Here is a 23404-nt window from a genome sequence, read left to right on the forward strand (position 1 = left end):
ACCTACTGGGAAATGACACAATAGGAGTGGCTAACACCCATCTTCTCATAAATTCACAAAATGAAAACAATCTCCTTGTGAAGATAACATTTAGGATTTCCTCTTTACTTTCCTATCTACAACACAGCAGTTATTAGCAATTGGCACTTGTCATCTACCTACCTCCACAAAGATTAGATTAGATGCTGCTGCAGCTGCTGACCTTCAACATCCCCTGGAAGTTCAGGGTGAAGAGCAGAAATGAGGCACTCTGCTCTGGGAAAAACTGGCTGAACAGGTCTTCAGATAGTTATTTTCAGGAGCTAGTTTTATGAACCCAATTCTTCTATCTCCTCATATCTAGAAAAGCACAAAAGTACTTCATGGTTTTTTCCTTCATCCTCCACTGCTGCTCATGATTGGAAGTAACCTTCCTGAGACTTGCAGAAACCTGCTGCAAAAATATGTGCTTTAGTTGCATGCACTCCCCCATCACTAAAATCACCAATATACTGACCTTCCCCTACCTCACTGGAGCAGTTTCTCAGAGCTATCTGAGATATTGTCTCCTGGGCTACAGTCCTCATACTGCCCCAAACAAAACTTAACTCAAAACTCTCACGTTACGCTTTTAAGTTGATATCATCATGTGCACTTACTTTTAAAATGACATCTTCTGCTCTCCCACTTATCATGAGGCACGGAATCTGGGTTACGTACCTGTGAACACTCTGTAGTGACTAGCACAGAACCTCCTTTCATGGACAAGGGCTACGAATGTCTGGTTCACCACTGTGTTCTTAGCACCTAGAATACACCCGGGTATTTAACAAATGTTTACTGAAAGAACAAGTGCAGTATTTCCTCAAGAAATACTTACTATAGGGAAATGACCTGAAAATTCAAAGGCTCTCTTTCCTTGATACTGTATGTCCAGATTCATTTAATGCTTAGTTTTTGTATTGCTAAGTATCTCCTTTGGTCACTTCCCCAGTTAAGGAAGAGAGAAATCCTGAGTCCTGTTTCCCTAGTAGTTTAGTTTCTGACACTATGTAATACAAAATTAGAACTTAAAAACGAAAACCTCATTTCTCCCTGGGATTATAAAAGAATATATGCTTTCTGAAAGAATTTGAAAAGCAGAAAAGGCAAACAGAACAAAAAAACCCCTCAAAACAAAAAGCAAAATCCACAGAATCTCATAATCAACCAACCCAGGAAAAACCCACAACTGTCATATAATCCTCCAATATGCAGAACAATGAAATATTGGTTATAAAGCTAGTGTCAGCCCCTCTTGTGCCATGGTGCTCTTAAGATCATTTCCAAATTGTCTATCTTATGTTTTCAAATAAATAGTTAATTTTTTATTTAAGGCTGAGCTATGTGGCATGAGGAATATTATTTCCCCAATCAGGGCTCAAACCAATGCCCCTTCCATTGGGAGAATGAGTCTTAACCACTGAACCGCCAGGGAAGTCCCAAATAGTTAATATTTGCAGTTATATTGGGATAATGAAAATCTGGCAAGTGAGTTGGGTTGAAAGACTTTACCCCCACAATGACCTGACTGGTTAGAATAAATCTTTACAGGACATTCTCTTTAAAAACATTGCCTGCTTCAGATAATTAATATTAAAACAAAGAAAAAATAAAAGGCCACAACTTCTCAGATATAGATGCATCTTTATTCATACATAAAAAATAATACCTCAGAAATTCTTCTTTTCTAAAAGCAGTCTTTTAATCATAAAGTCAAAAATGAAAAGGTTGAAAGGCAGTGTATAGTTTTTTAATTCTGTACACACTATAGTCACAGTAAATATTTAAGCTGCAAAAAAATATACCTCTCCGATAACAGGAAATGCATGATCTTCTGGAACTGTAGACTAAACTTACATGATAGTTTCAGAAGTCAAACTAAAAAAAAAAAAAAAAAATTAACATTCTCAAGTAGAAGACTCAGCATTGCTGTTATATGGGTGACTCTCTCTAGCTACTTGCCCCATGTTGATTCTTCCTCTTAGGTATACAACTCAACAGAGAATTTATTTTCCCTAATAATACTTATCACTGCCATGGAAAACAGGGAAGAGAAGTGATATGGGCTCCTGTAAATAGTCTAAAAACTATCTCCCATGATCATATGTTTCAAAGTAATAATGTTAACATTATCCACCCGATATAAGAGACAAAAAGTACCAAGATGTTTCAGGATCAAATAACTTATATATAATGACTGATTATCTCTCCTGGAGCATGGAGCATGTAGGCCTTGGTACCATGTAAAGATCAACCTTACTTCTAAAAAGAGCATTACTTCAAAGAACCATAAAACGTTCAAGTGACAAATGTCAAGAAGCTGCTACATCCAAACAAGATAAAAACTTCTTAGTAAAACTGTAGCTTTTCTTTGGGCATAGGGATTACTTTATGGTATTTTTCCCGACACAAAAAAGTGTTATCTGATGAGACAGCTTTATTATGGGTGTAGCTACCACCTCTCACCTTTTGTTTCCTCTGCCAATTCCCCCCTTGCTAGAGCCATTGATTTACCGGTAATGCTGGTACTATTTGAAGCATCAAAATCTGAGATGACAATTTAGAGAGTGGAACAAAACTCGTATAATTTCAGGGGCAATGAAACTCAAACATCACCTTCACCAAACAGGAAAAAATGTTAAAAGTGTCTGCTTCACTCTTTGACTTGAGTTGTTCTTTTTTCTTCTTTATTTTTAGGTTTCAAAAGAGGTCACAGTTCTACAAAATTGGGCCAAGAAGTAAAGAAAATTAAAAAGTTCTTAGAAAATGTCAACAATCCCAATTTTTTGCCAGGGGGAGCACAGACTTGATTTTTCGGGCCTTGAGCAGCTTTGAAGAGGGGAGGAGATGAAATGAAGACCACTTCTCCATCCTGTGCAAACCGCTGTTTTGTTCCTTTATTGTCAGTGTTGTTATATTGGGTTTAGTGTCTCCACAGGGCAAAAAACCTCTGGTTTGGCCTCACATTTTGTAAAACTGTCCTCAGGGTGGCATGAAATAGCATTAGACCTACGATACCAGTGATGTGGTCACTCGCGGAAAGTATCAGTATTTTCTCCCTGTTGGTGAGGTTACAGACATTCCAAGCATGATGGGAGAAACAGTAAATACATACTATAGGAACATCCCTCTCTATCTTACGGTGAGGAAAGCAAAGCAAAAATAAGTATTCAAAGACCACATTTTAATCTTAAAAATACCAAAAGCTTCTCAAAAAATGTTTACATGAGGATGAGGAACTAGAAAATATCTCATCAGAAGAAAAAAAATTATAACAAAATCAGTGAAAGTAATAGACACTTCTACAAAGTTTTGTGTTCAGAAAATATCACCCACTAAAAATGACATCTTTGATCAAAAGGTAGCTCTGTTCAATTCTGCTTAGACTAGGAACCTTTTCAATTTGCTTAGGAAAAAAAAATTAATCTTTTAAACAGTAACACTCTTGAGTGGGTTACTCTTATGGAAGGTATCATTGTATTTCTATAGTCTAAGAAGTCTAAGAAGAAAAATCTGGCCCATAATCTGACTGAACAATTTACTCATTTCATGAAGCCTAAATGAACTAGGACTCAGAATCTTTCCCCATTAAAACCATGTGCTTCATCAAAACTAGAACACAGAACTAGCAGAACAACTGGGATTAATCTGTAAGAAAGTGTAACTTCCAGAATTTGAATTTAGGCCTAACTGTTCAGAATTTTCTGTTTAACATCTTCAGAGGCAGTGCTTGAAGCATCACAGACTTACCATCCTCCACCACGGTGAGTTTGATTACTTTCCATTTTTATATCCAGGGAATATGAGTTTGATTAAAAAAAAAAAGTCGTTCATGGTTGATTGCAAAGATCTGTCCACCATGAATTAGTTAAAACATGTTACATATAAAAATAAGCCAAGTCAGATCATCCTGAAGCAGTTTAAAGACTTAGAAAGCTTTGGTGAAGAAGAGAGACCAGGTCTCAGACCTCACACCACTAAAGGTAAATGGTGTGACCTCTGAAGGCATCCTCTAGGATTACTTACTAAGGTTGGAAAAATCAAAACGGTTTTTCCTTAGCACATGAAATAACGCACAGGTCCCTCTTTGTGACACCAACCAAGCAAAAAACCCAAACCACAAAGAAAAAGCTCTGATAGCCCAAACAAGCAAACTGCTAACAAAACAGAAAAAACCTTCACACCCTCTGTTTCCAAGTAAATGTTGTCTGTTCACTGAGTGCAGTTTAGAGGGAAACCAAAACAGCTTCAAATTCATGGATTCACTGGGAGGATCCCACTCAGTCTCTCAGGGCAGGCTGGTGATATCTGATGGGGGGTTCAGGCTGTGTGAGAGATGCCCTGGATCGGCCTGAGCAGATCTTACGGAGCACTTGTGAGGGTGGGTGGGAGGATTCTAAAAATGATTATTTGAAGAAAAGCCCACACATCCTCAGAAGCCAAAGACACATAAATAAAGTTCTCCTCTAAAAAGACACACCGATTTTATGTTTTCACGTGATTTTAAAGAATGCACAGAACAAGGTAAATCTTTTTGGTTTTTTTAGACTAAAGTCATCCTCTAATCCTAAGAAACTCAAAAGAAAGGAATAAAGGTGGACAGAGAGAAAAAAAGAGTATTCTTCAACTCTTCTTCATTGCACAGGGAAATCCCCCTGAAGTAAGAATAAGAAAATTCAGTAAGTCGGAAAATAATTCTCATCTGAACAGTATTTTCCCTTAAAGCCACACTTTAATACTGATGTAGGTTTCATCCAATTAAAAATCACAAAGATTTTAAGAAGCAACCTTAGCTTTTATTCAATCACCATTATGAACCCTTGTCAGTTTGGGCTATGTACGAGTGATGTAATGGCTTTGAACCTTAACTTACACAGAACCTTTCAAAAGCAATGAACATCTTCTGTGATCTTATTTAATAACATAAGAAAATTGCTAAGAAACCTCATTCTTTAATAAAGCATGCAGATTTACTCAAGCTTCAAATCACACTTTTCTCTGCCGTTTCTCACCAATGAAAAGCTTTTATTTCAGCATTCTGAATAGTAATGCCCTGTTAGGTTATTATCAGGACCAGTCTACTTTTCCAGGATAACATATTTTTTATTCCACAAGGCTGAATTTTCAAAATTGACAGTTATTTAGAAAAAAAATCTGCAGGTTTATAATCTACTTTATTATAAAAGGAAATCGGTTTTTACAGTTATAGGTAACAGCATTTAGAAAAAAAGTTCAAAAGTTATCAATATGAAAATATACCTTACTGATAGATACTTACTTATAAAAACATATTGCCTTTGCCATGTGAAAACCTGCTGTTTAGTTCTCTAGATTTCTTTATCAAGGCTTTTTTCTGAGCTTCATCAAACCGATGAACTTTGAGATCTGTATCACGGTCAAATGGTATTCTCTCTTGGGGCTTATTTTTATCTTCAGAAGCCTTATTCTTTAATTTTTTATGATGAATGTCCATAAGAGATTCTGACCTTTTTGATTCCTGGGGAGAGCAAGACGGTAGAAATAAAAATCTTAGTTTGGATAAGTCATTGGCAGAATATAATAATCATGAAACAAAAGAATGAAGTAGTAATGGTGAGCATTAAGGAAGGCTATTTACAACCCCAATTGTTTTTCTTCTTTTTTAAAAAAAAAATTATTATTTTTATTTATTTGGCTGTGCTGGGTATTAGGTGCAGCATGTGGGATCTAGTTCCCTGATCAGGGATTGAAGCCAGGCCCCGTGCATTGGGAGCACAGAGTCTTAGCCCCGGAACCACTAGCGAAGTCCCCTTCTTTTTTTTAATACTTAAAAAAAATTATTTATTTATTTTTGGCTGCGCTGGGTCTTCTTTGCTGCACAAGGACTTTCTCTAGTTACGGCGAGCGGGGGCTACTCCCGACTAGCAGTGTGAGGGCTTCTCACTGAAGTGGCCTCTCCTGCTGCAGAGCACAGGCTCCAGCACACGGGCTTCAGGAGTTGTACCATGTGGGTTCAGGAGTTGTGGCTCTTGGGCTCTACAGCATGGGTTCAGCAGCTGTGGTGCACAGGCTTAGCTGCTCTGCAGCTTGCAGCATCTTCCTGGGCCAAGGATTGAACCCATGTCCCCTGCATTGGCAGGTGGATTCTTAACCCCTGGACCACCAGGGAAGTCCTTCAGTGGTTTTTCTAAATCCAAGACAGCATCTCTGAAGAAAATATGTATTAGAGGCAAATTCAATTCAACCAAAATAAAGGTATCTATGAACTCACACCACATGATCAAAAAAGAACAAGACGGACATGAAACTAATGTTTAAATAACCATCATGCAAAGCATTGTATGATGAGTCAGTGTTAATTGTGAGAAAGGAGCAATTACTTTCTCTCTTGGGAGCCTGATTAAAGCTTCATGGATGCACTGGTCCACGAAGCCTTTGTAGGTGGAATGGAAAAGACAGGTACCGCCAGGCTGAAGCGAAAGCACACTCAAAGCAGAAAAACAACAGCACAGAGATGACAAAATCCAAGGCTGGTGCAGGTAAAGTCTGCACGGTCCTGGCGTAGGCTGTGTGCCAAGAGAATTTCTGTCTCTTTCAGCTTTCCTTATCGCCCTCATTTTCTTTCTTTCAGCTGGGGAAGGTGCTCACATTTTCTTTTTTAAAAAAATTGAAGTATAGCTGATTTACAGTATGTTATTAGTTTCACATTTTCAAATACATCTAGGAGGATGAGGTTTGAGCAGAGGCAACTGGTTTTATAAATTAAGAGATTTATCACAGACCTTTCGGTATTAGTTAAAGGACAAGACAGAATAGCCCTGGATTGGAGGAGCAGGGCGTGAGATGCGGGAGTAGGTACAGGCAGTATAGACCAGCAGCCATCCAACTGCAGTGTGTGTCTGTGTGTATGTGGTGTGTGTGTGTGTCCATCCAACTGCAGTGTGTGTGTGTGTGTGTGTATCCATCCCTGGGAGCCACACAAAGTGGATTACAAGTGGTATTGAAGGCACCAGGAATTTAAACGTTCTCTACCCATGATTCTCAGCTTCTTCACGTAGCCTCACTTAAAACGGACTCGCCTGATAATGCATCTTGTCAGGATGTCTACCCTTTTACTACAGCCCTTTTCCATTTAATGAAGGAGAGGGCTTTCAGAATCTTATTAGAGAACACTGTCTTGGGGAGCAAGGCTTCAGAGCATCAAATAAAAAAACCTGCAATACTGGTATGAATGAAACTTCTAATCAAGGAACTGTAAACCCAGGAGGCTTTGTGCTCTTTTGGGTCTCAAACATAATTTCTCTTAAAGAGTGTAATATCCTTTTGGAATGGTATTTCTGCTGTTGTTGGAATGTTTCTGAATTCAGATACATTGCAGAATGGGACAATGAAAGACATGGCAAGTTTTGCTTAACAACCACATCTCTTCCAGACCCTGTCTCCTGTCAGAGTATACATTTGAGAGCAAAGAAATGAAGAGAGCTCAGTGAAAGCAAAATAACTGGCAAGAAATGTTAAAGGCGGCAGCATCTTATTTCATCAGAAGACAAATTCATGGCACCTACTCACCTACAGTACAATTCAGAAGTGTCATAGAAATGATCATAATCATATTTATTTGAACAGAGAAATGAAGTCTGACTTTTTCACAGAAAGTCAGCCTCACTTGTCTAATTTGACAGTGAGATCTGACTTTGTCAACTAGGTTATCTGGTTATTTCCTATAAACTTAGCTCTAGCTGGATGCTATAACACTTAAGTATTTATTTAAATTGGCACTATTTCCAACTTCTCAATCCCTTTCATTTCATAAATTGGTCATTTCATACATCTTTAGGAAACAAAATGATTTGCAAGTTAAGTGCTTTCCAAATCTTTATTTTTAATGAAACTGGAGGCAAAAAGAATCAAATATTGCTAAGAAAAAATAACCTATCAATACACATAGCATGGAGAAACAGTTAAGAACATAAGTGCTGACTTTGGGAAAAGCAGAGTAGCAATGATGGTGCTGACATTTTCAGCACTTGTTGATCACAGGCAAGTAACCTATGCCCAAGTTTCTCAGCTGTCAAATAACAAATCCTAGTAGTAATAATGTCCAAATATTTGGATGAGGTAGGAATTAGGTCACCTAAAGAATACAAAGGATTTAGTACCATATCGGGGTACACAAGAATCAGTCAATAAATGTTAAGTATTCAATTTACTGAGCATTTACTATATTGTAATCTGGACAACATCTAAATTTATAATCAATATAAATTAAATGTTATTATTGCTGTTATACGGATTTGGAAAGTGAGACTGAGAAATATACCCTGTTTGGGGACGCTGGAGAGTCAGGGCACTGCAGTCCTTCCCCTCACTGTTTGCCCCGCCCTTCAGTATCCAGTAGGGGCAATGCTGCCAGCTTGGACCCTTTGGAAAAAGATGGAAACAGCCCTCAGCTGAGAAGTTACTAAATGTCAAGCTGTTCTAATTGCAAAAAAAAAAAGGAACTGATGTGAAAAAAAAAAAATCAAATTTGAGACAGAGTGAAAGTTGGGATATCATTAATAATAATTTTTTGTTAATAGATCATTCTGAGGTTTAAGTAAATAAATAGAAACTGTTTAAAGAACTGAATGACATCGTGATAATGAACTGTGTTCCATTCTTACCCACTGCTTTATGTGAACATGGTTTCCTAACTCTTAACCGTAAGATTCTTAACTATAAAAATGAACAAACAAAAGAACATATTTGATGTTGAAATCTGTCTTATTCTAGCAGTAGGTAACATTCAATGAAAGACCAGAAAGTAACTGGGAAAAAGGTCTTTCATTAAGATATTAAGTTTACATTTTACTTTTGACATTTAATAATTATCAAAATCTGAGATATGTTTCTATTGTTTCGATCAACTGAATTTACAGCTTAATCCAAAAGGAAAGAAAAGTGTAAACATTTAAAGACTTTAGATACAGGAAATTAAAACCTTTTGGTTTCAATTTATGTGCACAGATTTGCTGAAGTGAAATATGACTTATCAAGTCTAATCATAAAAGACTTTCAAGCATAAAAGTGAATTCCATTAAGATAAAATTTGTGGCATAAGAGAAATGAAATTATGTATTCAAGGAGAAAACAGGATGAAATAAAATTTCCAACTGTTAAGGAAGAGCTTCTTCATACATATTTTTAAAGGATAATAATAGATAATGAGTTGCTAAGGCATTTAGATTCCATTTGAACCACTGAAAAGAATAATAAAACAAGCTATAAATTGTATCTCTGCAAACTGTTGAAACTTATAATGACATCCAAACTGTTTTTGGATGTCCAGGAGAAGTTTTCTGAGGGGACAATACTCAGTAAATACTAAGTAAAAATACTTGAAAGGCCATCTCTCTCCACCCCTGACTGGTTGAAAAGAAAAACAGATTCCTGAGCCCCATGACATATCCAGTGAGTCAAAACTGTCACCGTGGATCTCAGGAACCTGTGCTGTTAAAATCCACCCAGGTACTCACACCGGTGTCCCGTAAAACAGATGGTTTTGTCTGGTAGTTTGGTATTAACAGAGGGGGAAAGAGAATGGAAAGCACAGGAGTAGGGTTAATCTGAGGATGGAGAACTATAATGGATAATAAATAAAATTATATGCGTACATATAAATGTAAAACATTTACACTGTAAAATTTAATCTTTTAGTGCAATTTCTCCACATTTGCCCTCCCTTCTTCCACTAATGAGATAATAATTTACTAATGAGACAATAAGGATGAAGGCAGACAGGCTATCAAGAGTTGGAAGGGAAAGGCTGAAGATTTCAGAAAGAGCTGGAGGAAACAGACAGCGGAGTTTGGAGAAACTGAGAAGCTGTAGAAGTCCTGCTGTACTTTCTAGAGCTGAGGAAAATGGTCTACACTGTTGGGTGACACTGCAGAAGGCAACAAAAAGTGAACGCAAATGGAGGAAAAAAAAAAGGTCAGTTTCCACTGACTGATCCCCTGAAGTAGTAAACTGAACACCAAGCAAGACAGAGGGATACATTAAACCACTAGACTATTACAGTCAATTCACACAATTCAAGTGGACCGTTAAGATAAAAGAAATGAACTGTTATATCAGTCTGTTTCAGGTGCACCGTCTGCCTGGTTTAGCACAATTTGCACACTGTGACTGCCACAGAGGACCGAATTGATACGTAAGTAATAAAAACACCTAGAAGCAGTTAGTTCACAGAAAATCACACCAAAAGCCAACTCATGTGAGATCAATTTGCTAAACGATCAGTTTGTTGATTTACCAAATTTAATAATTTAACAAAACATGTATGTTTTATACTAATTTGTAAAAAGCTAGGGCAATTAATTTTGAATGTGATAGTTTCTCAGAAGCTTTAGAAAATTCATGCTAAGATTCTAATTGTTTGGTTTTTCTTTGGCCTTCGTGTGCTTACTTGCTCAGTCATGTCCGACTCTTTGGCCTTCATGGTCATATTTTATAAAGATTGTTCAATTTATCAATACTAGGAAGTTGTTCAGTCTGAAAACAATATTTTGAAAAGTAGGTCTCATAAGTAACCAAGATTTCACCATAAGACTCAAACCCTAATTTTTGGGAAGCATTTTAAAGTAAATTGCAGACATCATTACATGTTCTATATTTGTTTACACTGTTTTCTTTTAAAGTAAATTTACATATAATGAAATATGCAAATCTTAACACTACATTCACTGAGCTTTACAATTTGAACTCCTAGCAATATGCGGAACGTATTTCCATCACTTCAGGAAGCTCTGCATGTTCCTTTCTCGTCCATCTCCATACTCCCATTCCAGCAACAACTATTCTGATTTTTTCCCACCACAGACACATTTTGCTTATTGTGGAGCTTCATATAAATGGAATTGTACAGTGGTACATGTGTATGAAATCTTGGGTACGACTCCCTGCACTCAGCATAATGACTTAGAGATTAATCCACAATGTTGCATTTATTGTAATTTGTTGCTTTTTATTGCCAAGTAGTATTTCATCATATACACACTCCCCCTCACCCCCTGCTTACTGATAGATACCTGGGCTTATCAAAGAAATTAGCTGTTAGGAATAAAGCTCCTATGAAGATTCCTACAGAAGTCTTTTTAAGGCTATTTTAAGTGAAGCACTCTTAAGCCTGTGAAAACTTTGCTAACTATATTTTTAATGCTTATAGAACTTTTCATAAAACAAATGCACCGGGAACAGAAGGTAATTTTCCTAAACACCTGAATACCTTTCAGGAGCTGAAGGGTTCAGTGGTTTATTTATTCTTTGAGTGAAATACCAGGTTTTTTTGCTGCTGTTATTTTTTTTCTTAAATGAGTAAGAGACAATTATAAAAATAATACTTCGCCCAATGAATCCTGACTGTTTTCAAATTTAAATTGAACCGTATTTTAAAGTTTCATACTTTTATTTAAATCTTTACATCAAATATTCCAAATTGGCTTATATTTAGAAATGTATGAATCGGGATCTCTAGGAGTTAATAGGGCTCTTACTTTCTGATCATGTGCTACCCATCTCTAGGAATTGAATTTCTGATATGTGATTCAAGTAAAAAATGAACTGGGGTGGGATGATTTGGGAGAATGGCATTGAAACATGTATATTATCATACGTGAAACGAATCGCCAGTCCAGGTTCAATGCATGAGACAGGGTGCTTGCGGCTGGTGCACTGGGATTACCCTCAGGGATGGGATGGGAAGGGAGGTGGGAGAAGGGTTCAGGATGGGGAACACATGTACCCATGGCGGATTCATGTCAATGTATGGCAAAAACCACTAAAATATTGTAAAGTAATTAGCCTCCAATTAAAAAAAAATAACTAAAAAAAAAAAAAAGAACCAAGAATATTAAGAAATGCATTAAAAAAGCCCACAACATGAAAATTATACATATAATACATATATGTACACACAAGAGTATTTTTCATGACAGATGTATAGAAAAAAGACAGATGAAAAGAAAAACATATAAAAGAGAAACAAGAAAAAGAGAAAAAAATGAGAAGAGCATTAAAAGATGTTAAAAAAGAAAAAGGTTATGCATTTTATTCTCTGACTTACATTGTATGAGGATACTTGCTCAGACAATCTCTTATCCCTTCCTGACAGTATACACTCTTCATCCTTCTTACTGAATGACTTTCTTGCTTCTTGCATCTCCTGAGGAATGAACAGATAACACATTATGGAACCACAGTATCAGGAAAAAATGAACAAGAAATACTATTATTTTAATTCAGATTGAGTAACAGGAGACTAGACAAAGCCAGGCCTGTTGATTCTCTTCCCACTAGAAATGTTAGTATTCTTGGTAAGGGATCTGTTAGTCTCCTACTCTAACATTTTCCTGAAAACAAGAAAAAAAAGCCCACAAAACCTCCATCCAATCAACTAACTGGATTTTATCAAACTCAGAGATGAGTCTGACAAATGGTAATAAAATGCAGAAGAGAAAATAAGGCTTAAGAAGAAATCTTAGATTAACTGTTTTCAAAACCAGGAAAAGCACTCTTGACGGAAAAAAATGAAGAGAAAGAAACAAAAGGGGTATAGAAAAATAAAAATAAAACTATCTTTATTCACAGAAGACATATGAGTGTCAACGTAGAAAACTCCACAGAATCTATTAAACAACTCTTAGCATTAATAAGCAAGTATAGCAAAGCTGGGGCTTCCCAGGTGCCTCAGTGGGAAAGAATCCGCCTGCTGATGCTGGAGAGAGAGGAAATGTGGATTTGACCCTGGGTCAGGAAGATCCCCTGGAGAAGGAAAGGGCAGCCCACTCTAGTATTCCTGCCTGGAAAATCCCATGGACAGAGAAGCGCAATGGGCTGCTGATCATGGGGGCGCAAAGAACTGGATATGACTGAGCACACACAGATGCACAGCAAAGCTGCAGGATACCAGGCCAACAGACAAAACATACCAGCAAGGAACAATCAGAATTTGAAATTTAAAAAGATATACTATTTATTACAGCACACACACTGATGAAATACTTAGGTAAATTTCCAATAAATTTTAGTTAGGAAAAAAAAAAATTCTGGAGAATACAGCCCCAACCAGGAATGAATAAGGCTCAGACAAAAAACTGAAAACTATTTTTCTCAAAGCATGTTTTTATACTGTTGCTATTTGCTTAAGAAAGTCAAAGAGGACCCCAATTTTTATCTAAATAATGGACTAAAACAATACTGTACTTAATAAAGTACATTAAAAAACACAGGAGTAGTTCATTTCTCATTTTCCCATAACAATTTTCCCAGAAACAGATTCTTTACTTGTAATATTAAGAGAAAAATGATGTTCTGATAAGATGGAGGTGAAGACCTGACCATCTAAGAGTTAGTATATCTAGTCAAGACTGGGAGGTGAGACCATAACAGATCTTATTCAATTAGTTTATGTATAACACTTTCATTTCTTTCTAATTTTACTTCATTTAGGCCATGTTGGCATTCGTGGTAGGGAGAGGAATGCTGGGGAATCAAATATATAAAAAGTAAGATTGCTGGGAGAAATATCAATAACCTCAGATACGCAGATGACACCACCCTTATGGCAGAAAGTGAAGAGGAACTCAAAAGCCTCTTGATGAAAGTGAAAGAGGAGAGTGAAAAGGTTGGCTTGAAGCTCAACATTCAGAAAACAAAGATCATGGCATCTGGTCCCATCACTTCATGGGAAATAGATGGAAAAACAGTGGAAACAGTGTCAGACTTTGTTTTTTTGGGCTCCAAAATCACTGCAGATGCTGATTGCAGCCATGAAATTAAAAGACGCTTGCTCCTTGGAAGGAAAGTTATGACCAACCTTGATAGTATATTAAAAAGCAGAGACATTACTTTGCCGACCAAGGTCCGTCTAGTCAAGGCAATGGTTTTTCCCGTGGTCATGTATGGATGTGAGAGTTGGACTGTGAAGAAAGCTGATCGCCGAAGAATCGATGCTTTTGAACTGTGGTGTTGGAGAAGACTCTTGAGAGTCCCTTATACTGCAAGGAGATCCAACCAGTCCATTCTAAAGGAGATCAATCCTGGATGTTCATTGGAGGGACTGATGCTAAAGCTTAAACTCCAATACTTTGGCCACCTCATGCGACGAGTTGACTCATTGGAAAAGACTCTGATGCTGGGAAAGGTTGGGGGCGGGAGGAGAAGGGGACGACGGAGAATGAGATGGCTGGATGGCATCACCGACTCTCTGGACATGAGTTTGAGTGTACTCCGGGAGTTGGTGATGGACAGGGAGGCCTGGCGTGCTGTGATTCATGGGGTCGCGGAGAGTCGGACACGACTGAGCGACTGAACTGAACTGAACTGACTGAAGATGATAAAATAAATTTTAAAAAAAAGGGGGGGAAATGATGGAAAAAACATACAAAAAGGATATTTGGAGAGAGAGAAAAAAAGGAAACTTGACTAAGATCCATCACAAAAATAAAAAATTAGTCTTGACCTTTATAAAGGACAGCTCTGTGATACTTTCTGTGATAAACTCTACCACAAATATAAGTCTGCAGTATTACATGCTGTGGTATAGTACCACATAAGATTTAAGGGGTATCAATAATCCCTTTGTGAGTCTGTTGTAAATATACAACAAAACACTTTCAGCCATAAAAAAAAAATGACTAGATCTAAAGAACTCAGTCACAGGACCTAAAATCTTAAGTTCAAATTGTACTGGTTACTTTCTCTTCATTCCATTTTTCTGTGATATTTTTCTTTGAGGAAGACTTCTTGCATATCTAGCTATAGGCTAGACATCTACTCACACACAATGAGGAACAGGAGGTCTGAAAAAAGCACAAATAAAAAGTCCATGTAAGGGATTTTCCTGGTGGTCAAGAATCTGCCTTGCAACGCAAGGGACACAGGTTCAATCCCAGGTTGGGGAATTAAGATTCCACAGGCCACAGGACAGCTGAGCCTGCACGCTACAACTGGAAAGTCTGTGTGCTGCCACCAAAGATTCCACATGCCACAATGGAAGATTCTCCATGCGGCAAGTGAGACCTGAAGAAGCCAAATAAATATTTTAAAAATATTTTTAAAAAATCCATGTAAGCAAGGGTATTAAGTTGTCTTTATGGAGACAATCTTATAGGCTAAATTATAAAAATGCCAGTACGTTATTTTTATAAAAGACCAGTTAAGAAAGAGCAGACAGGCATTCCAACACTAGTCATTCATGGTGTGTGGCTCACATCTTTTAATTTTTAAAATTTATTTAACTGGAGGATAATTGGTTTACAATATTGTGTTGGTTTCTCTCATATATTAACATGAATCAACTGTAGGTATATATATGTCCCCTCCATCTGGAACCTCCCTCCCAACCCTCCAGGTTGTCACAGAGCCCCGGTTTGAGTTCCCTGAGTCATACAGCAAATTCCGACTGGCTCTCTATTTCACACATGGTAATGTATGTTTCTGGAAAAGACTGATGCTGGGAAAGGTTGGGGGCAGGAGGAGACGGGGACGACAGAGAATGAGATGGCTGGATGGCATCACCGACTCTGTGGACATGAGTTTGAGTGAACTCCGGGAGTTGGTGATTCATGGCGTGCTGTGATTCATGGGGTTGCAAAGAGTCGGACACGACTGAACGACTGAACTGAATGTATGTTTCCATGCTATGCTCTCAATTTGTCTCACCCTCCCCTTCCCCTACTATGTCCACAAGTCTGTTCTGTCTGCGTCTTCACTGCTGCCCTGCAAATAGGTTCATCAGTACCATCTTTCTAGATTCCATATATGTGTTAATATACATTAATTTTTCTCTGTCTGACTTACTTCACTCTGTGTAACAGGCTCTAGGTTCAGCCACTTCATTAGAACTGACTCAAATTCATTCTTTTTTTTATGGCTGAGTAATATTCCATTGTGTATACGTATTAATACCACAAATTCTTTATCCATTCATCTGTCGATGGACATCCAGGTTACTTCCATGTCCTAGCTACGGTAAACAGTGCTGCAGTGAACACTGACGTCTTTTCCAATTGCAGTTTCCTCAGGGAATATGCCCAGCAGTGGGGCTGTGGGCTGTGGCTCTCTTCTATCCCCACCTTCTGTCGCCTCCTCTGCCCCCAGGTGTGTCGGTTCACCTCACTTGTCTAACTTTTGGATTTCCTTGAGTTTTCAGGGCAAAAGAGAACGTATGGTTTTACCACATATTCTGCTAAAACGAGGTGATTTCCACACATCATCCACATTTTAAGAACAACACCATTTCACAACCAATTCTTCATGAAAATCAAAGTGTCTTAAGGAGTTTTTTCTGTCACCTGTGACCAAACATGATGCTTGCCAGAGGAGACATTCAATTTTTGGTTACAGAATGAAAATAGAAATCTTTATAATTCTAGGTACTAATGAACAAGACAAACAGAGTTAGGGGCATGAATTAAGTAAGGAACTGTTTAATTTAGAACTGGTAAGTTATAATCATAAGGCGCCAATTAGTCAAGCATTTAAGATAGCATTCACAACTCAAGGAAAATGGAATCTCTGATGAAGTGAATTTAAGGAGTTAGTACTGGTTGGATTCTTAACAATGGAATATTTCATAATAATTGTAGAAATCCAAGAAAAGAAAATCTAATAATAATGATGTATTTTATGCATAGTTTTTTCTTTTTCTGGTAAATTATTCAATGTATTAAGGAAAGGGCTTTTTTGCCTATCTTGACAGTAATGTGAAGTTTAGTGCACTGGAGCTACTGTTATTTTCAGAGACAGTCACTATCTATCACTTAATTTGCTAGGTTGATCTGTGCCTTGATTTTTTCCAAGATATTTTAAAAGAAACTTTCATGGAGACAGTATGACGTATAAAGACTGGGGGTTTTGGAATCAGAAAGGTCTAGAATGGAATTACTGTTCATCACTTACCAGCATTTAATTCCAGAAAAAAATGACCTCATAGGGGACAGCGTCTCCTTTCATAAAATGAGGTTAATAAACTTATGTCTCCAGGTTCTCTTGAGGTTTAATGAGACAATTTATTGGGAAACAGTATCAGTATAAGTGAATACACAGGAAGCAACTGGTGTCGCTTTCTTTTGACTTTTCTGCAGGGGAAATCCTTTCCCTTGGGAATCATAAGCTAAGAAACAGTACCCTGGAATAATTCTGCCTTCTATTTTTTCAAAATAGAGCCAACATGGACAGAAATACAGGAACGCAAAAGTCCTTTCACCTTAGCTTTCCTTTCCCTGTCGGCTGGAGTGTCGGTCCAGACTGATCGGTCTCCAGATTTGCCATCAGCTCTTCTCTTGAAAGTTCTGGGCCCGAGACCAAAGTCTTTCATTTCTGGTGGAAGTTCAGTCATCCAAGACTCTCTCGTAATTGGTTTAGATGAATCCTTTAAGAGAAATAAAAAGTTAAACAACAAAAAAAGGTAGCCTGGAAAGTATGGACATGTGTGCATATATGTGTAGAATACCACCTAAGTGACTACGCTTCTCAACTGAGGCAGATGTTAAGAGAGAGACATTAAGTGAAAGACAAAGGTCCGTCTAGTCAAGGCTATGGTTTTTCCCGTGGTCATGTATGGATGTGAGAGTGGGACTGTGAAGAAAGCTGATCGCTGAAGAATTGATGCTTTTGAACTGTGGTGTTGGAGAAGACTCTTGAGAGTCCCTTGGACTGCAAGGAGATCCAACCAGTCCATCCTAAAGGAGATCAGTCCTGGGTGTTCTTTGGAAGGACTGATGCTGAAGATGAAACTCCAATACTTTGGCCACCTGATGTGAAGAGTTGACTCCTCGGAAAAGAATCTGATGCTGGGAAAGACTGAAGGCAGAAGCAGAAGGGAACGACAGAGGATGAGATGGTTGGATGGCATCACTGACTTGAAGGACATGAGTTTGAGCAAGCTCTGGCAGTTGGTGATGGACAGAGAAACCTGGTGTGCTGCAGTCCATGGGGTCGCAGAGTCAGACACAACTGAGCAACTGAACTGAAGAGAAAATGATTTAATAGATGGCTGGTTTTTCTTGTCATATATGTTATAAATACTGTCATCTAATTTATTGTTCTTTGGACTTAATGTTATCTTTTGCCATACTGTCATTTTTAATTGGGCAAATTTGTCCGTTTTCTCCTTTTATGGCTTCTGAGTTACCCTAGAGACCAAATTTTTATATACATACACACACAGAAGGACATTTTTAAAATGCCTGTTATCAAAATTGAGATGTTTGATCTATCTGGTTGATTTCTCAGAGTAAAGTGTACCGTGTATTTGAAACTTACGCCATCTCCTTTAGTCAGTTTTTCTTTCATTCTCTGGGCCCTCTTTTCAAACTCTGTTGTTACACTGGAGTTAACTGGTCCTCTGGCAGGCATCGGGCCGACAATGTCTTCCTCCTCACTGCTATCCATTTCCTTCTGAAACAAGACAGGACCTTTAAACCAAGAGTGGAGCGACACATTATAAAAAATGATCCTAAATTACTCAAAATTTAACTGAGACCGATAACCGAGAAACAGAACGAAAGAGCAAACACCGTGTCACTGGCTAATCACTGAGCACCTTTCCTGTGTCTTCGTCATGTACAATAGAGATCACAAACCCAGGGTGTGAGATCTGTCCCACCTCGTCCCCTGCGTCCACGGCAGAGCTCATTAATTCACTTCAGCTCTATTCCCCATGGACACAGATGTGGCCTCACAATTCCTATATAATACTCCGGGGAAGTGGTCAGAGAAGACAGAGTTGAAACCATTCTCTTTCCTGGTACAGAAAGAGCTCTTTGGAAGAAGAAACACGTGAATAAGACATTCTTGGAAGCTTCATGATTTAGCATGGTCCACTGAAACAGAAATGCTGTGTAGCACCTTCCAAAATGCTGGCCCAAATGAGTGCATTTGCTGCCAAATTACTCTAGAGACACAACATTACTGCAAAAATTGAATTCAAATTGTTCTTGGTAAATCATTTTAATAAAGGGTTTTCCTGTAAGACTCTGTTAGATGCTATATACACTAGGGTTTAAAATAGTCCTTGACCTCGAGGAGGAGAGAGAATAAGATAAACAACAAGATGAATCACAGTAAGATGTTTGTACTCCAGCTCTGACAGGTAGTTTCTTCCTCTTATTTTTTCAGCTACCAGGACCAGGCGAGTTAATTTGTGTTGTTTACACTTTCCCTGTTAACCGCTCAGCGGTAACTCTCTATGGTTTCTGCTCTGAGCCTTTACAGCACTTGTTCTCAGTACAAATAACTACACCTTGTCTATGGATGATTCTAAGCCACAGTCTCTCTCTCAATAACTGGACTTTGTCTCATTTGAACCTCATAATAAAACCGGGAAATAGCATTATTATTCCTGTTTTCTTTTTGAGGAAACCTAGGTTTAGAGACGGAGAAGGCAATGGCAAGCCACTCCAGTACTCTTGCCTGGAAAATCCCATGGATGGAGGAGCCTGGTAGGCTGCAGTCCATGGGGTCACTAAGGGTCGGACACGACTGAGCAACTTCACTTTCACTTTTCACTTTCATGCATTGGAGAAGGAAATGGCAACCCACTCCAGTGTTCTTGCCTGGAGAATTCCAGGGACGGGGGAGCCTGGTGGGCTTCCGTCTATGGGGTCACACAGAGTCAGAAACGACTGAAGTGACTTAGCAGCAGCAGCAGGTTTAGAGAACTAAACTTGGAAAGATTAAACAACTTGTCTGAGGTTATAAAACTTGTACCTAAGACTTAAATGTTCTAAGATCAAAGCAAGTATTTTTTCTACTTACACTACAGCAGACTATTATTTCCTTTATTTCAACGGCTAAAGATTTAACTTTAAATGTTTTAGCTTTTCTCAACAACAGTAAGCTCTTTGATGGCAAAGACATTATCTTAAACATATTTATAGCCCCCTACAAACATAACACTTGGTGACATAAAATTAGCAGATGTAAAAGGTATAATAAATTTAAAAATTACAAGAAACGTGATATCAATAGAGTGCTGACATTTAGGATGATGGGATAAGCTAATATTTACACTTCCTTCTAAAAAGAGATAGTTTTATAAAGGTAGAGGCCTGAAATTTGTAGGGACTGTAACAGCTCCAACCAATAACTATTGCTAAGAGAACCCAGTGTTTTGTTCATGCTGGTTGGAATCACGCTCTTTAAACCTTCTCTAATTCCTGGGGAAAACGCTGATAATTCTAAGCCAATCACTTTGGTCTCACTCCTTGTGCCCAACTGATTGGCTTGAGCATGGGCAACTGATTCAGTGTGTGCCACAGAAATGCGAGGAGAGGTCTATGGGAAACCTGGAGAGGTTTCCCTCCCCCTAAAAAGGGGGTACAAGATAGGGTTCATTCTTCTGTGTCTGGACATTGCCAACTGTGTGTCAATCTAAGGACTCTGGCAGGCTTCCTGGTATAAGGAAGGGATCGGCCTAAGAGGAATTAACATACTGCAAGTGACAGAGAAGACGTACAGAAGTGGGGTCCTGGGTGATCTCGTGAGGCTATTAAGTTAACCAACTGTGGAATGTCCCTATCTCTAGACCTCATCTTAGGTATGAAACACATTTTCCTTAATTTGAGAATACAGATTCTAAATCATTCAGGAAGTTATACAAACAACCCATTTGCTAACTAGGAAGGTTGAGACTAAGCTTCATTGTGAGTTGGACTTTCTGTTATTAGCAGCTAAAAGTGCTATAGCTGGTGGAGAGCCAGCCCCATAAATATCTGGGGGAGATGTGGACAGCCGGTATCAAGACTCAGGGGTAGGAGCCTGCCTGGCATATTTAAGGAGCGAGTAGCCCAGTGTGGTCAGATCAAAGAGGAAACCAGGGAGTTAATGGAAGCCAGATTGTGGAGGGCCCTGTAAGGACTCTGGCTTTTATGCAGAGAGGGGAGCAGCAAATTAGTTTTGAGTGTGACTGACCCAATCTGACTTTATCTGGGCCACTAGCTGCTGTGTTGAGAAGAGGCAGCAGAGCATGGAGGGCTAAGACATGAAGACCAACAATAACACAGGTCAAACAGGATACTGGCTTGGGTCAGGGTGGCAGCAGAAGTGGCTGGATTCTGGACGTTTGGAAAGTGGGAACAGAATCTGTTGTCAGATTGATTTCTGTGACTAAGAGCCTGACACACTTAGGTGTTCTACAATCATTTCTAGGTATTCTATATCATTCATTGAAAAAAATGAGTAAATGCTGGAGTTGATGAGCTTAACCACAGAATTCTATTTCCTTCAGTAACAACCTCTGTGGAACTGATGAATTCTCAGTGGAGATGCACAGGAGTCTATGAATTCACATATAGGAAGGCACTGCAGAACAGCAGACTGAACAGTGATTTAAAGTCCTAAGAATTGGGTTCTGAGTTTTGGCTTTGCTAAGTAGAAACTGTGCTATTTGGAGTAAGTTACCCAATTTCTCTGGCTTTTATCATCTCTAAGATACAGATCGTAATTATTTCATAAGGCTTTGGAGAAGCCGAAAATAGTATCCATATATGGAGAAAATGCGTTACAAATTATGTTCTTCAAAGCTCAGCTATTGTTAAAGACTAGCCCTCTAATAGGAAAATAGACTTCTTCCTTGATTTTGGAATCACCTGCTCTTTCTTTTCAAAACATCTTGTACCCACGAGTGACCCTGTTAAATAACGGTACCAGAACTGGGTGGGACAAAGTTAATTTCAGTATTTTATAATAATTATTTCACTATTTAAACATTTCTCAGCTTGTTCTCTTTTGCATCAAATCACAACGATTCCTTAAACTGTTCACCGTATTCTACTTTCTAGGACTTAAAAGCTTCCCTTTAAGGATGAGAAGCATGAATAGGTCACACCCTGTCAACACATGACTGACTTGTTATTTTCCTAACAGAATCTCAGGTCTGTGACAGCTTTTGATTTCGTCTACCTATGCTACAGTCCTAAATTAGTATGACTATGACACATCTTACATTACACTTGAGTCAAATGATTATAGTTATTACTATGTAAAGTCCTGAGTTTCTTACATCTTGTTCTTTAATAGAAAAATCCCCAAACCTCAGAGTTGAAATATGATGATACTTGTCCTGGATCACTTCTGCCTTTGTCACTTTTCTGTGTAGATTTAAGAAAACCAGGTGGTAGTGCAGGACCTATCATAGGCCTGAAAAATAAAACGTACCTTTAAAAAGTCAGCTTTCAATTGACTTTTACTTTTTAGTAAAAGCACACATAAATAATAAAAAGCCATATAATAATAACAAATGTGGGAAATGAGAATCTTATTCAATGTATTATTTTTACTCTGTAACTTAGTATCATGTATGGATGTGAGAGCTGAACCATAAAGAAGGCTGAGCACTGAAGAATTGATGCTTTTGAACTGTGGTGTTGGAGAAGACTCTTGAGAGTCCCTTAGACTGCAAGGAGATCCAACCAGTTCATCCTAAAGGATATCAACCCTGAATATTCATTGGAAGGGCTGATGCTGAAGCTGAAGCTCCAATACGTTGGTCACCTGATGAGAAGAGCCAACTCATTGGAAAAGACCCTGATGCTGGGAAAGACAGAAGGCAGGAGGAGAAGAGAGAGACAGTGGACGAGATAGTTAGATGGCATCACTGTTAGACTTGATGGACATGAGTTTGAGCAAGCTCTTGCATTGGTGATGGACAGAGAAGCCTGGCATGCTGCAGTCCCTGGGGTCGCAAAGAGTCAGACATGACTGAGCCATTAAACAACAAACCTAGCATTTTTTCACTGAGTATCATAAAAAAATTTAATTTCTACACTTTAATTTTCTATTTATTAGTTAATGATTAGATGCTAAACCAGTAATTCTCAACCTTTGTGACAGTGGTGTAAACCCACTTCCTAAAAGAACTACGGTAAATAAAAATAATGACCAAAAAACCCCCGAATCCTTATTATGTATTATGGACTAAAGCCTGTGAAGATCTTTTTATCTTGTGCCTTGGCTTTCAGTTTTGATAGTCACTGTCCACTGAAAAATACCTTAGTGGCATTTTAATTATAGTCAGAACTACTTAACGACAAATGGAGTCTTAAGGACACACGTAGCAAATGCGCACAAAGCTGTTAGTAATTTATTTATGGTTACATGTGTCAAGGCAGTATAAAAACCAACATTTTGTCCTTATTAACAACCCAATGATGATGCGGAAACGTGTAACAAAGAAAATAGTTCATCTGAGACCCAGAGAGAAAGGAAAAGGTAGTACGCTAACCTCATTTCAACCAGAGTGCATTTTTCTGTTTCCCTCAAAAAAAACCTGGTTAGTATAAGTCGCTCCATTTTCTACCTAAGCAAAATGATGCCCAAGGACAACACAAACTAGTAAGTGGCAGAACTGGAGCTTCTGCTT

The 23404-nt window shown here is 38.3% G+C and overlaps 1 protein-coding gene across 3 annotated transcripts in view; it reads right to left on the reverse strand.

Annotated features, from left to right (window-relative positions):
- Window positions 1-1641: 1641 nt before the first annotated feature.
- The window catches only part of GPALPP1 (GPALPP motifs containing 1), a 33835-nt gene continuing 12072 nt past the window's right edge, over window positions 1642-23404 (reverse strand). The window contains exons 4-9 of one of the 3 annotated variants that reach the window (XM_055426055.2): window positions 22077-22182; window positions 18307-18438; window positions 17249-17413; window positions 12104-12202; window positions 5300-5518; window positions 1642-4676 (exon numbers count right to left, since the gene is read on the reverse strand). In XM_055426055.2, the coding sequence (XP_055282030.2) occupies window positions 5300-5518; window positions 12104-12202; window positions 17249-17413; window positions 18307-18438; window positions 22077-22182 (721 nt within the window). In that variant the 3' untranslated portion in view covers window positions 1642-4676. Of the gene's footprint in view, window positions 4677-4706; window positions 5519-12103; window positions 12203-17248; window positions 17414-18306; window positions 18442-22076; window positions 22183-23404 lie in introns of those variants that run through there. The other 2 variants (XM_088842765.1, XM_088842766.1) reach the window with 2 other exon arrangements.

This window comes from Moschus berezovskii, chromosome 13 (assembly GCF_049115385.1).
Source record: "Moschus berezovskii isolate FMDL1 chromosome 13, NW_MosBer_1.0, whole genome shotgun sequence".
NCBI classification, from domain to species: Eukaryota; Metazoa; Chordata; class Mammalia; order Artiodactyla; family Moschidae; genus Moschus; species Moschus berezovskii.